The sequence below is a fragment of the Coptis chinensis genome, unplaced genomic scaffold (genome assembly GCF_015680905.1).
Source record: "Coptis chinensis isolate HL-2020 unplaced genomic scaffold, ASM1568090v1 utg1766_pilon_pilon, whole genome shotgun sequence".
In the NCBI taxonomy this organism is placed as follows: Eukaryota; Viridiplantae; Streptophyta; class Magnoliopsida; order Ranunculales; family Ranunculaceae; genus Coptis; species Coptis chinensis.
In genome coordinates, this window is record NW_028238114.1 from 57,011 (window position 1) to 70,717 (window position 13,707).

The window sequence follows — 13,707 nt, forward strand, 5'->3', positions numbered from 1 at the left end:
CTTGTCTTACTATTAAAGGTGCATATTGTCTTCTCTTATTCATTATGAGTTGTGACATGAGGCACCGTCTTATACGATTATGGTCATGTAGGAATATTGTTTGGGCATGACAAAATATTGTGGCTCACAAGCAAAATTGTGGGGAAGTTTGTGTATTCAAATGTTTTCCGGGTGATCCCCTGTTAATGGTCCGAACTTATTATACTATGAACTTATGATAAGGTACTACTTTCGCGACAACAACGATTACCTTGAAATATTTCGATTTTTTCCTAATGTAACGATTCTTATCATCGGAGGTAATGCGGGGAAGAAGGTGACCTTTTTGCACACCTGGTGATTGTAGTGTACAAGGTGTCCTATTAGCAGGTGCGCTCACTATTTTCTCTTTTTCTTCTTTATACCCGTTTTCGTCTTGATATGTTTTAGTAGTTTCTTGAGCTTAGGGTCAATGTTCTTCCTAAAGTTGCAAATGTTCATCATATGTTTTTACACAACTTAAAATATTACACAGTAGGTTTTTGAGCAGTTGAGCTTTTTATTAGTTGACACCCAGGATCATTTATTGCTGGCTGGGATGCTTTTTTTTATGTTCTTAGTTGTAATAGACTTTTCACTTTAGTGAATATTTGGTACTGTTACAACACTAAATAGTATGTTTATAGCATTATGCACTCATATATGTTTTGTCTTGCAAAAAATCATTTGACTGGAAAGTTTTTTGAGGTACTTGGGTAATATTTGGAATTAGACTTGAAATTAGCATTTACTAAATTCAGGTATGAATGTTTCTTTCATTTTGCCTGTCTTACGTATTTTAATTTATGTTATTCTCAGGACTCGAGATTTATGGAGTGTCGAGGCCTAGATAGTCGAAGAAGAAGATGATGAGTTCCCTGATAAATCTAAAATGTTTATTTCCTTGTGAATCAAATTTCCGCATGTTCTTTATATGTATGACTTTTTGGTTGCGATTTGTAGTAATATAAAGGAGTACGTACTTGATTGGATGTATTTGTGAGGTTTTCTGTGTATTGGTAACTTTTGTGGAATTTTCAAAAAAAAATTGGGGTATTTTATGCACGTGATTGATGAAGGTGGTAAATGTGTGGCAGGAGAAATTAATTTTTTTTCAATATGAAATTGTTTTGTAATGGCAAAAAAGCGTTACTAAGCTCTTAATTAAGTAACACTTATAAAGTAGGAAAAACGTTAGAAATGGGTGCAAAAACCGTTAGTAAATTATTCAATTAGCAACACATACTACACAAAAAAACGTTACTAATTTCTTATAACCGTTACTAATGTCTTCATTAAGCTACGTGTACAAACTGTTAGAAATTGAAGAAAACCGTTACTATTGTTGAAAATATTTAATGTGATTGAGTCTAGAAAACCGTTAGTAATTAATTTTAGTAATGTTAAATAACCGTTACTAAAAAGAATTTGTAACGGTTAAAAACCGTAAGTAAATAACTTAACATATTAATAACGCCCAAACAGTTACGGAAATAAACCGTTACAAAAAAATTTAGTAACGGTTTTGCACCGTTAAGAATATCCTGTTTTGGTATAGTGAACACTAACTGCCTGTGAAATGTCTAGGCATGTGTACACCATAGCATACATCAAACTGCCCACTACACTTGCATAAGGAACATGAGTCATATGTTTTTGTTCCTCTACTGAACTAGGAGAGAACTTAGCTAAAAGCCTAAAATGCCCAGCTAAAGGTGTCGAAACCGACTTTGCATTCTCCATACCAAAACGAGAAATTACTTTATGAAGGTATTTCTTCTGAGATACAACTATCCGTTGCTTCTTCCTATCTCTATCAATCTCCATGCCTAATATCTTCTTGACTCCTAAGTCTTTCATCTCACACTCAGAGCTAAGTTGAGCTTTCAACTTGTCTATCTCCACCATGCTTTTGGAAGCAATAAACATGTCATCCTCAAAAAGCAGGAGATAGATGAAGTCATTACCACAAAGCCTATGAAAATAAACACAACAGTCATACTTACTTTGGGTGTACTCATGTTGCATCATGAATGTGTCAAAGCGCTTGTACCATTGCCTTGGAGATTGCTTTAAACCATATAGTGACCGATTCAACTTACACACATGATCTTCTTTCTTAGCAACAACAAAACCCTCAGGTTGTCTCATATAGATCTCTTCCTCCAAGTCCCCATTCAAGAAAGCAGTTTTCACATCAAGTTGCTCTAACTCCAAGTCGAAGTGAGCAACTAAACTCAATAACACACGAATGAAAGTATATTTGACCACTAGGGAAAATACCTCATTATAGTCGACTCCTTCCTTCTGTAAGAAACCCTTTGCTACCACTCTTGTCTTGTACCTAGTACTGTCAGACTCAGGAAGGACTAAGGCTGTCAATGGGTTTTGATAACCCGATAACCGATCCGAACCAAACCAATAAAAAACGGTTTGGGTTTTAATAATTTAGTTTGCCCTCTACTGACCCGATACCGAACCGAACCGATAAGATATTGGTTTGGTTTGGGTTTGCCCTCCACCGAACCGATATGAATCCGAACCGATAAGATAGCATTTTAGTAATATTTATGATTAATTTTGTATATGTTTATCAATTGTGTGGTTAAAATTAATTAATTTAATTTAAAATTTAATTGATTTTATAGTTTTCGGTTCGGGTCGATTCGGGTTTGGTTTGCAATATATCTTATCGGTTCAGTTTGATTTCAGATTAAACATAATATTATCGGTTCGGTTTGCTTTTGGGTTCCCAATTTTCTTATCGGTTCAGGTTCGGATTTTCCAAAACCCGACCCAAACCGATCCATTGACAACCCTAGGAAGGACCTTTTTCTTTCTGAACGCACCCATTTACTGTCGATAGTCCTTTTGCCCTTTGGCAATAAAACTAGGTCCCATGTATAAAGTTTATCAAGAGATTTCATCTCTTCTTGCATAGCAACCAACCAATCTCTGTAATGAACATCTCTAACAGCTTCCTTAAAGCTATCTGGCTCATCATCTTCGATATTCAGTGCATATGCTACTAAATCCACCTGACCATAGTGTTTCACCGGTTTCTCCTGCCCATATTTGTGCACTTCTTTAACTTGTCTCTTTGGCCTAGGGTCAGCCACTACAAGTTGCGGATGCTCATGCTCTTCTTCCTGTTGTTGCGTGGTTCCATGATCTGGTACCTCATCATGAACCAACCAATACGTCATCTGCTGCATCAGACAACTCAAGCTCAGTAGCTTGAACTTCTATAGACTCACCATTCGCTTTAATTCTTTTCGAACTTCATTGAAGATAACCACGAAGTCTCATCAAAGGTAACATCTCTGCTGACCAGGAACTTATGGTCTTCTAAACACCACAATCTATATCCATTTACCCCATTTGCGAAGCCTAAGAATATGACCTTCTTAGCTCTAGGATCTATCTTGCTCTCCCTCACATGGTAGTAAGCAGTAGATCCAAACACTCGCAAAATACTATAATCAGCTGGATTACCTGACCACACCTCATAAGGTGTCTTGCAATATATAGCTGGAACTGGTGACCTATTATACAGGTAACATGTCATGGACACTGCATCTGCCTAATACTTTTTGCCTAGACTAGCATTAGACAACAAACATCTTGCTCTTTCAAGCAAGGTTCTATTTATTCTCTTTGCCATTCCATTTTGTTGAGGCGTGCACCTGACTGTCCAGTGTCTGGCAATTCTCTGCTGCGTACAAAACTCTTGGAAAGGCCCATAGGTATACTCAGTGCCATTGTCAGACCGTAGAGTCTTCACCTTTCTATCTGTGCGATTCTTAACCCTTGCCTTCCACTTCTTAAATGTCTCAAACACTTCATCTTTCGTTTTCATCATATACACCCACACATAGTGAGTATGATCATTAATGAATGAGACATAATAGCGGTTACCTCCTTTAAAAGCCACTCTGGAGGGTCCCCAAACATCTGTATGCACATAATCAAGGATGCCTGTTGCCGTGTGCTTACTTGAACTGAACTTGACTCTGCACTGCTTTCTATAGACACAATGCTCACTGAACCCCATACTTAGCTTCTTCATGTCCTTCAAGAACCCTCGTTTGCACAACTCAAACAAACTCTTTTCACTCATATGCCCTAGTCGCATATGCCACATCTTAGTGCACTCAAAATCATCACGACATGCACCCACTGCTACATCGCCTATCACCGTACTACCCTTCAAAGTATACAAGGTTCCATGTCTTTGACCCTTCATAACAACTAAAGAGCCACTAACAATCTTTAGGACTCCACCTTCTCCCACAAACTTGTGGCCTTTGGAATCCAAGGTACCAAGAGAAATAAGGTTCTTCTTTAGCTCATGAACATGTCTCACATCGGTTAAAGTCCTCACTACACTATCATGTATCTTGACCCGTATAGTTCCAATTCCTACCGTCTTACAAACAACATCATTACCCATCAAAACGGAACTACCATCAATACTCTCATAAGAAGTAAACCACTTTCTATTCGGACACGTATGGTAGGAACATCCGGAATCAAGAATCTAACTTTCAGCCATATAGTCTTGTGTAGACACACAGAGACTCACATCATCCCTTTCAGAGCCTGAAACAAAACTTGCCTCAACTTTAGCCTTACCTTTCTTCTTAGCATCATACTTGTTATCTTTATTCAGGTGAGGAATTACTTGCGTAATGTCCATTTTCATCGCAATTGTAGCACTTCACATGTGTCAAAGGCTTCTTTGACTTGGACATAGACTTCTCATTGCTTGTAGAAGCCTTTTCATGCGACTTTAGCTTCCTCTTGCCACTTGCCCTACTTTGCATCATTGTTATTCTCTACACGTGTCTTCTTCATCAACTCATAAGAAAGAAGTGCACTATGAACTTCGTCAAGATCAACATCTTCTTTGTTCATAAATGTAGTCATTAGATGCTCATAGCTTTCTGGCAAACAGAATATTAAATATGCCGCTTAATCCTCATCATCCATCTTCATACCAACATTCAAATAATCGGTTAGGCGTCGACGAAACTCACTAATGTGCTCTCACATCATTGAACCATCCACCATCATGTACCGATAAAGACGCTTCTTAAGGTACATCTTGTTCGTCATGCTCTTGGTTATATACATAGATAGATTCTAGCTTGAGCCAAATATCGGCAACGCTATTTTCTCCCATCACACTATACATGACCTAGGAGTGTAAAAAAAAACCGTTGACCCATCATCCGATAAGGTACCCGGTCTTCACCCGCCACCCAAACCCGCACCGACCGAAAATAGACCCGCCCCACCCCGCCACCATTTTTACGCGGTCGGGCTATGGGTGTAAGTTCTATGCTCAAATCCGACCCATCAAGCCGCCTGACCCGCACCGTGTCAAAAGCCGTTGACCCGCACAATTTCAAAACTCTAACATATTTTGTTTATATTTTGTTTTAACTTTTGTAGGAATTTGGGAGATATGAACACAAACTTATGAGTTCAACATCAATTTCAAATATTCAAGTTTGAACATTTGGCAAATATCAAAAGTTCAAATTCAACTTTCAAATTTTGGAGAAAATGAATCATTCATCCTTGTATTAATTTCAAATTATTTTAGTTTATATTTTATTATTTTGTACCATGGATCCTCACTCCCATCTTCATTTTATCATGCTATGGAAAATAATCAATTTACAAATGGTAAATCACGATAAAGAAGTTTCAAATTTGCAGATATGGTTTTGGGTTCAAGTTCAAGTTTTTTTTATATTTGTTTATTTTTTTATTAATTGATTCTATTTTTTTTCTCTATGTTGTGAATTGGAAATATATTACTTGCAGAATTAGAAAGTTTTTTTTGGGTGAAATTGGGTTCAAATGATAATTTCCACCGACCGAATGACCGCCCAAAACCCGCCCGTAAAGCCGTCTAACCAACAGTAGGGTGATGGTCCTAAGACATGACACTTCAACCCGCCTCCCCATACTGTCGGGGACCACTAGATTTGTATCCCTAGACCCTGCCAGCCCCATCACTATTTGACCCTCAATTGACCGGTTCGCCAGATATACACCCCTAACATGACCTCATTAGCAAGACACAACCAGATTGATGAACAAGCCTGTAGATCGAACTCTTCCTAATCATTATTACTCATAGTCGCAGCCTTTGAATTAATCCCCTTTAAAGCCTTGTGCAAACCTTGTTGGATGAAGATGTCCCTTATTTGGACTCTCCAAATCCCAAAGTTATTCTTTCCATTAAATTTCTCTATTTCAAACTTAGCATTTGATATCTTGGGAGCCATTTTTCAAGTCACACACAATAACCCAAAAAAAAAACAATTTCACTTCGGAATTTTATCGAACACCTTATCTGCACAAATTTCGAGCACTATGGTTCTTTACCAAAACTCAAAATCCTAGGTTGTAAATCTGGCTCCGATACTAATTGTTGTGAATATGACAATGCGGAAACAATGCTATCCACAACAAATAGATCAATCCTACACAAAAATTGATTATTCTCATTAGACAAGACTTCAACACCCTCAAAGTAATATCCCAACACTTTTCAATATCAAATAACAAGCATACAAAGTAAAGATAATAATGCAAAATAGAACCAACTACAAGACAAAGATATATCGTGATTCGGCAATTTGCCTACGTTCACTCTGGCGAGTTCCAAGCTTTACTAGATGTCCAGAGTAACAGATTACAAGAGCTCTCAATTCACTTATAAAGAATGAACACTCAACTCACTAAGAATTTCTCTCTTATAATCTCTCTCTTTCTTTCTTTTTGGTTAGGTTAAGTTTTACGTAAAAAAACTTCCGGCAACATCGCATTTGTCTTTGAAAAAAATGGTGGGCTGGCGCCAGCGAGCAAAAGTAAAAGTCGCAGCGGCTTAAAATCTTGGAAGTCGCAAAAAATGGCGTGTGCAGCCTTTGTCCAGATATACATGGGGTATGCATACTTAACACCAAAGAGAGAGAAAACGTCTTTTTTCTCTACACATTCCTTTGCCACCAAAATTCATGGGCTCATCAGTGCGCGCTCCTTGATTTCGTTTTGCAGCTTCTTTCTCATCCAAGCAATTGTGTTCATTTACAGACATCGTTTTCAAACTATGTCCCCCGACCCTCGGCAAATAAGTAGAATCTGATAAAGCAAAAGGGATCAAACAGTAGTATTGACAAAAAAACTTGGCAACACTTAAAGACTACAAATTAAGAAACTAATCATAGAAGAGGAATATTTCATGTATTTGCATTAAGTTGAAGATAGTAACTGAAACAAAATGAATGGTCCATTTAAACAAACAAAGCCGTGCAGAGAAAGTAAGAAATGTAGGAGAGAGCAAGCTAGGAAGACTTTAATTTTGAGTACAATATTTGAGTAGAGCTAACTGCTAAGCTTGAGGTCTGCCGTTGGATTTGTTTGCTTCCTACGGCAAAGGCCGGATTTGTTTAGCTTGCTAGTCACACAACACAAATGGGCTGGGCCACTTAAAATATAAAAACAAATGGACCAGGCCAATACTTAAATTCGAGACTAATCGGTCACTGTACGTTCTAAATTTGTAGCCGAAAACACGTTCTTAACTTGTTATGGTTTTTGTTTTGGAAGTATAAAACTAAACAATCTTCCACCACTAGCACTAACAATTGGGAATTTTCGATTACAGTGATATCGTTGTTGGCCAGTGAATGGTTTGTGGCAGCTTTGATTTGGCTACTGTCATTGTAAATTTTAGTTTACGAATTTTATTACTAGAACGTAAACAACTTTGTTACTAGTTACTACTACCGTGATATCGAGTTTTTAGTTCGTACCATTTAACCAGCTTTTACAGTTTTACTCGAGTTTTTTTTTTTTTTTTATTTCATCGAAAAAAAAAATCATCGAAAAAAAAAAAAAAAAAGCTTTTACAGTTTTACTTTTTAAACAGCAACAAACTGTTCACTTGGCCTTTTTTATTATCTTATTTTTATTTTTTTATATGTAAATTTTGGTAAGTTGTATATTCCCGTTTTCTATTCAAGGGCTGCTTTGATTTGTTGCATCTTCCTTTTTATAAATTCGATCTATTATATTTAGGCAGTAGCAAGGTGTAGTTAAATATTTGTGTGCTTATAATTGAATTTGAACTGACCTTAAGCCCTCAGCCATTAGCTAGTACGACCCAGCTTCAAACAAACCTTCGAGCCCCGCATATGTTGCTCTTAGTTTTTTTTGTTCTTTCCAGTAAATGCAAGTAGCACTTGACCTCTATGCAGTGTTTAGAAAACCGGACCGGACCGGTGGTTGAACCGGGGTCCGACCGGAACCGGTAAATTTTCGGTTCGGTTCAGTTAAAACTTGAGTTTATGGTTGGACCCTCGGTCTAAGCTTAAACCGTGGTTGAACCGGCGAACCGGTTGAACCGGTTCAGCTCTAAACCGGATCACCCTTATATAATTTTTTTTTTTTTTTTTTTGAAAAATTGATAATGTGGAGAGTTGAACCTAACACCTAAACAAGATAATCCAAACTCCAAACCAACATACTACTATGTATTTCTTGTATAATAAATTTATTTTGATATATAATACCAATTAATATTGAATTAAAACATGTATTTATTCATTTTATTATTGTAATTATTAAAAAATTTGCTAAATAAACATCAATCGGTCCGACCGAGTCGAACCATGGTTGAACCTGGTTGAACCATTTTAACAAAAAATCGGTTCGATCACCGGTTCGGTTTTCAAAACATTGCCTCTATGGTCTCTTATATATATTACCCTCATATGCCATATCCATAACTTACTAGTGTTTTGGAACCATCGAAGTTTAGCTCGTCTGTTCCTGACTTCCTGCATTTTATTGGAATGATTGCTTCTTTTCTTTTCCTCCTTTTTTTTACACGCAAGGGACTTTCATTAGAAGAGCTAGAAAGAATGCTACAGAGTTTGAGGTGAGCATTACAACTATTTGGACCCTTTTATCAAACCTATTTAAAGTTTGGAAAGGAGTTTCAAATCTAGTAAAAAAGTCAGGTCTAGAGTCACTCCAAAAAGACACTCCTTTGTGTTTGAGCTTTAATTTCTTTGCAGCTGAGTCAGCTCTAAAGTCGCTTCCCTCCACCATTTTCGGATTGCATCATTGATCCTGCACCACCGGGATTTCATTTCCCGTGGAACTTTATTTCCCTTGAAAGCAATCACTGCTGTCACAGAGTCGCATTCAAGCCAAACGTTCACCCAGTTCATCTCTATTGCCTTTTTTTAAGGATAAGATCATTATCCAACATTAGGCATCAAAATTGGTTGCATTTCCAACCCAATAAACCAGTACACCAATCACTCAAGCTTCACTGTTTCTGAAAATTGCACCTGCGCCACTCCTACCAGGGTTCCGAATGGACAAGCCATCTGAATTTATCTTCCACCAATTCACTGGAGGAGTCCTCCATACAACTTTTTTTTATGGTGGGTGCACCTCGAGGTCTGCAGTTCACCCTAAAAGTTGTCAAGATGCTCAGATCAATTACTGAATTGTGCATGGTCCCCTTGGAGAGCATCCCAGGAACAACAATATCCAACAAAATGCTTCTTTGGATATTCTGCACCCTATACACCTTCTCAAGGATAACCTTGTTGCGCGTTTTCCAGACTTGTACCCAAAGATGTATAACTGCTGCATTCCATATATCGTTGATAATGGGACTTCAACAGTTTTTTTTTTTTTTGCTTGGTAAGTTACTTGTGTAAATTAAAATTTAAAAAAAAAATACTGTACATGGTGATGAGAAATTCAGGTTCCATGAAGGCACCCAAGTGCCCATATTCTAAGAAAATCTTAAATAGAAAGCATTCGGGTCCTCCCATTTATGTAGGCATGGGGTTCCCTTCATGCATATTCAAAATGTCTTTAGCCAATCTAGAACCCTGGTTTGAGCGGCAAAGTTCACTTCTCTCCAGCAGTGGATCAACAAGAAATAATGCAAATTTTTCTGGCAAACTTCCCATCTACCCACTAGTTCCCATGGAATTTTGCTTGTGCTGCTAGTTCCACTGCTGCTCTCGAGTCAGATTCCATCCATAAAGAGTTCCATCCCTTGCTTAAGGCAATTTCTACACTCTCTAGGATGGCCAAACATCCTACCATATAGTTCGTTGCTATACCAATTCCTTTGGCACAAGTTAGCAATAACTCTCCTTCTAGCATCCCTAAAGGTAGATCCCCATCCAGTCAGACCTGGATTCTCTTTCGATGCACCATCGATATTTACTTTTATATTTGGAGAGGGAGGAAGTAACCACCTTTAGTACTTTAACTTTGGTGCACTTGTGTACTTCATGCAAACACCCCACCCCAAAAACTAAGTACCAGAGAATTTGCATTGTTCCTCGTAGTGGCCTTTGAAAGGTGTGAAGCACAACAAATTTGAGTTTTAATATATCTTACGCAGTAGTTAAAGGACACCCCGTCATTCTCAAAGTATACCTTGTTCCTGTGTAACCATAACCCAACCATAGTTACTACAGCTGAAGCGTCCCACATATGTTTTACAATGGGACTGCAGTTAGAAGCTTTCTGAATTTCCTCTTTAGAGTTCATGAACCCAACTGTAACGTTGAACTTTGCAGCTAACCAGTCCCATAATATCCTTCAACAGTTAGTTAAGAGCACTGTCGTATTGAATACATGACTATTATGAGCGTTAACATGCAAAATTTCCGCAATCCAGTTCCACGAGTCTCTTCCATTTATCATGCAGTCCAAACTCGTGCAGCAGTGCAGGAAAATTATACAGCTCACTTTGGTGCCTCCTCCTAGTGAAGTAAGGGGTTGTCTTGCGTTGCTTCAGCGCCTTGTTATGTTTCCTAACCAATATGTAGTTTTAACCTCAGAGTATATGTACTTGTATGTATTCTATTGGTTTGGCTTGCAATAGATTATGCATTTATTTTCTGTTGTATTGTGTTTGTATCTGCTTCAACGGTAATGCCTTAACAATTTCCTATTTATTTTTCCACAACTGGTTTACTTCTGTGGTCTTTGTCTATACTGTGTTTCAGTTGCTCAACTAAAAGTTGGTCCTATCTGCTTCGCCATACACTTGCTTATATAACAAGGAATTGGATAAAGAAAACAGACAACGATGGTGAAGGGTAAAATATTGAAGTCAACTACGCCGTATGCTTATATTCCTCATGATATATTATTTTTTGGTATACTCAATCGACTCCCTGTTAAATCTCTCCTTAGATTCAAATGCGTTAGCAAACTATGGTGCGCCATGATTGTTGAGCCAGAGTTCACTACATCACACTTGACCTGCACAACGGAAAAGTCTAGCTCTTCAATTGCTGGTTTTTTCCAGGTCAAGTACAAGGACTCAAAAAAACAGAGCTGCGATTACATATTTGTCAACAAAGAAGAAAATCCCGAGTATTTTTCTGTTCAACCTAAGAAGTGGCCGGGGACGTCTAGAGTTGGTGATTGTAACGGCTTATTTTGCTTTCGTTCAAGATCTGGTTTCGAGATTTGCAATCCTAGCACACACGAGGTTTTATACCATCTGTTGCCCCCACGCCCCCCTCCGCATTGTGTTGTAAGTTATGGATTTGGTTTTGATCCTTTGAAGAATGAATATAAAGTTGTCCAAATTGTGGATGGAAAAGGAAGTTTTCGTAGGTGCATGGTTTGCACATTGGGGTCTAATAATAGTTCTTGGAAGGGCATTACAGTTGCAAGTAATTTATCAAAATGCTTAAATCATTCATCTCTTCGTGGGTCCAGACGCCTCGGGCTCATTGTGAATTCGGATGGAGCTTTATATTCAAATGGAGCTCTTCATTGGTACTTTCGTTGGCCCCATATAGTTATGTCTTTTGACATCCACTATGAGAAACTCTCTTTGATTCGAGGCCCCAATCGTGAAAATGATTTCAGAAGGTACCGTTGCTTTTTAACCGAGTGGCAGGGCTGTCTGTGTGTAGCCTTTCACAGCGCCAACGGAGCCTTTGCTCTCTTGTATAGGTATAAATTGAAGCATCACGATTACATTATTCCTGGCGGGGTGCAGGGAGATATCTGGGATGAAGGACATGTTGTTCTCCCATACAAGCCTAATTCTTCAATTGGTGTTTTGGGTGGTGAGCATCATCTTTTGTATTGGTTCACTGGGGTACATCTTTCATTGTACTCTCCAGAAAAACGTGACAGCAGGGATACATACCGGTATGGGTCTGAAAAAAAAGTTAAATATCTACTTCCATTGGGTATAAATGATTCCGTAATATGTGAGTATAAATTTTTTCGTCACGTAGAAAACCTCCTCTCTTTAAAAAAAGTTGATGACGTCCAGTCCAAGTCAAGCCAGACGTATGAAGGACAAAGACTTGGTGCAAGTCAAGTCAGTCTCCTCTCTGTAAGAACCTACAATCGTACTGCGTGGTGCAAGCAAAGTCAGATATATCAGACCAAATGCGTGATGCACTGTGCACGTCAAAGTTGGACGTCCAAACTCCAAACCCATCTTTGAAGAACGAAAGAATTTCATAGCTTCACTTATTAGTGAGCAAAAAGCTGAACAGAGTTTTACGAGTTTTCCAATACTGGGATATCTTTGTGTATTTAGAATTGTTGCTCGACATGTTAATTTGGTACCCATGTGTTGCTAGTTACTTTTGGTAATTGCTTCCTCTAATTGCTATGATGACGAGTAATATTTGAAGGTTTGTGGAATACATTATTTGATGTACGCAGTTAGTGAGTTGTTTCATAAAAATATGGTCTGTTATCTCACTGCAGAGTGCAGACTGCAATTGGTTCATGTAGGATACCGTTTTGTGTGTGCTTTGCTCATTACTCATGCAACTTGACATTTTGATTTTGCTTTATTGTATTTTATTTTATTTACTTATTATGGGGAACGGAATGGTCTTATGTATATTCGAAACTTATCAAGACGGTCCTCTATTTTTTTTTTTTTTTGGATTAGGACCGTCATATGGAAAGAGACATCCCTACTACTGAAGTTGGTGTTTGAATGACGAAAAAGTAAAAGGGGTATACTCTGTTTCTGCATATATTTTATCTGCAGAAGTTTTTCTCCTTCAAGCTTCACTTCCTTCTACTATCTATTCCATCTGGTCTGAGAGAAATTCCAGGTTATTCAACAACTCCTATATAGGGATTGCACAGCTCACTCAATTGAACCTTAAAGATGTCAGAAGAAGCTTGAATCTAGTACTCTTTAATTCAACGACTATGTATGTAACAGATCTATCTGCAGCTGGGCAGATTGGTTACAGAGTACACTGGATCCCTCCACTGGAACCTAGGGTTGCTCTTAACACTAATGGAGCTCTCAAAGACCACATGGCGGAGTATGGTTGTGTACTAAACAATCCAGCTGGGCAATTTCTACAGGCCTACAATGCAGGTTCACGTTCATCCACACGCTGTGTCTAGTTCCCAGAGATGATGACTGTTGCAGAGGGTATGGAGTTAGTGATAACAATGTCGATCAAGAAGTTAGAAGTACAAACAGATTCTTTGCCGTCGCCAAGATTCCTTAATGGTCAGTTAAGTCCATCATGGCGAGTGAAGTGCTTGTCCGAACATATAAAGATCCAAGCAGACAATTTGAAGAAATTTTCTTGAGGCGCATGTGGGAAAGCCAACAATGTTTGC

General features: G+C 38.2%; 1 protein-coding gene and 1 long non-coding RNA gene across 2 annotated transcripts; both read left to right on the forward strand.

Annotated features, from left to right (window-relative positions):
* Positions 1 to 308: 308 nt before the first annotated feature.
* Positions 309 to 1,014, forward strand: LOC147473801 (uncharacterized). Its single transcript, XR_015210280.1, has 2 exons — positions 309 to 369; positions 838 to 1,014. It is a non-coding gene; the product is annotated as an uncharacterized LOC147473801 (long non-coding RNA).
* Positions 1,015 to 11,257: 10,243 nt separating this feature from the next.
* On the forward strand, positions 11,258 to 13,181 carry LOC147473802 (uncharacterized). The gene is made up of 2 exons (XM_086587030.1): positions 11,258 to 12,746; positions 13,013 to 13,181. Exon 1 carries the CDS (start codon positions 11,306 to 11,308, stop codon positions 12,551 to 12,553), a length of 1,248 nt encoding a protein of 415 aa, XP_086443156.1. The 5' UTR covers positions 11,258 to 11,305; the 3' UTR covers positions 12,554 to 12,746; positions 13,013 to 13,181.
* Positions 13,182 to 13,707: the final 526 nt, after the last annotated feature.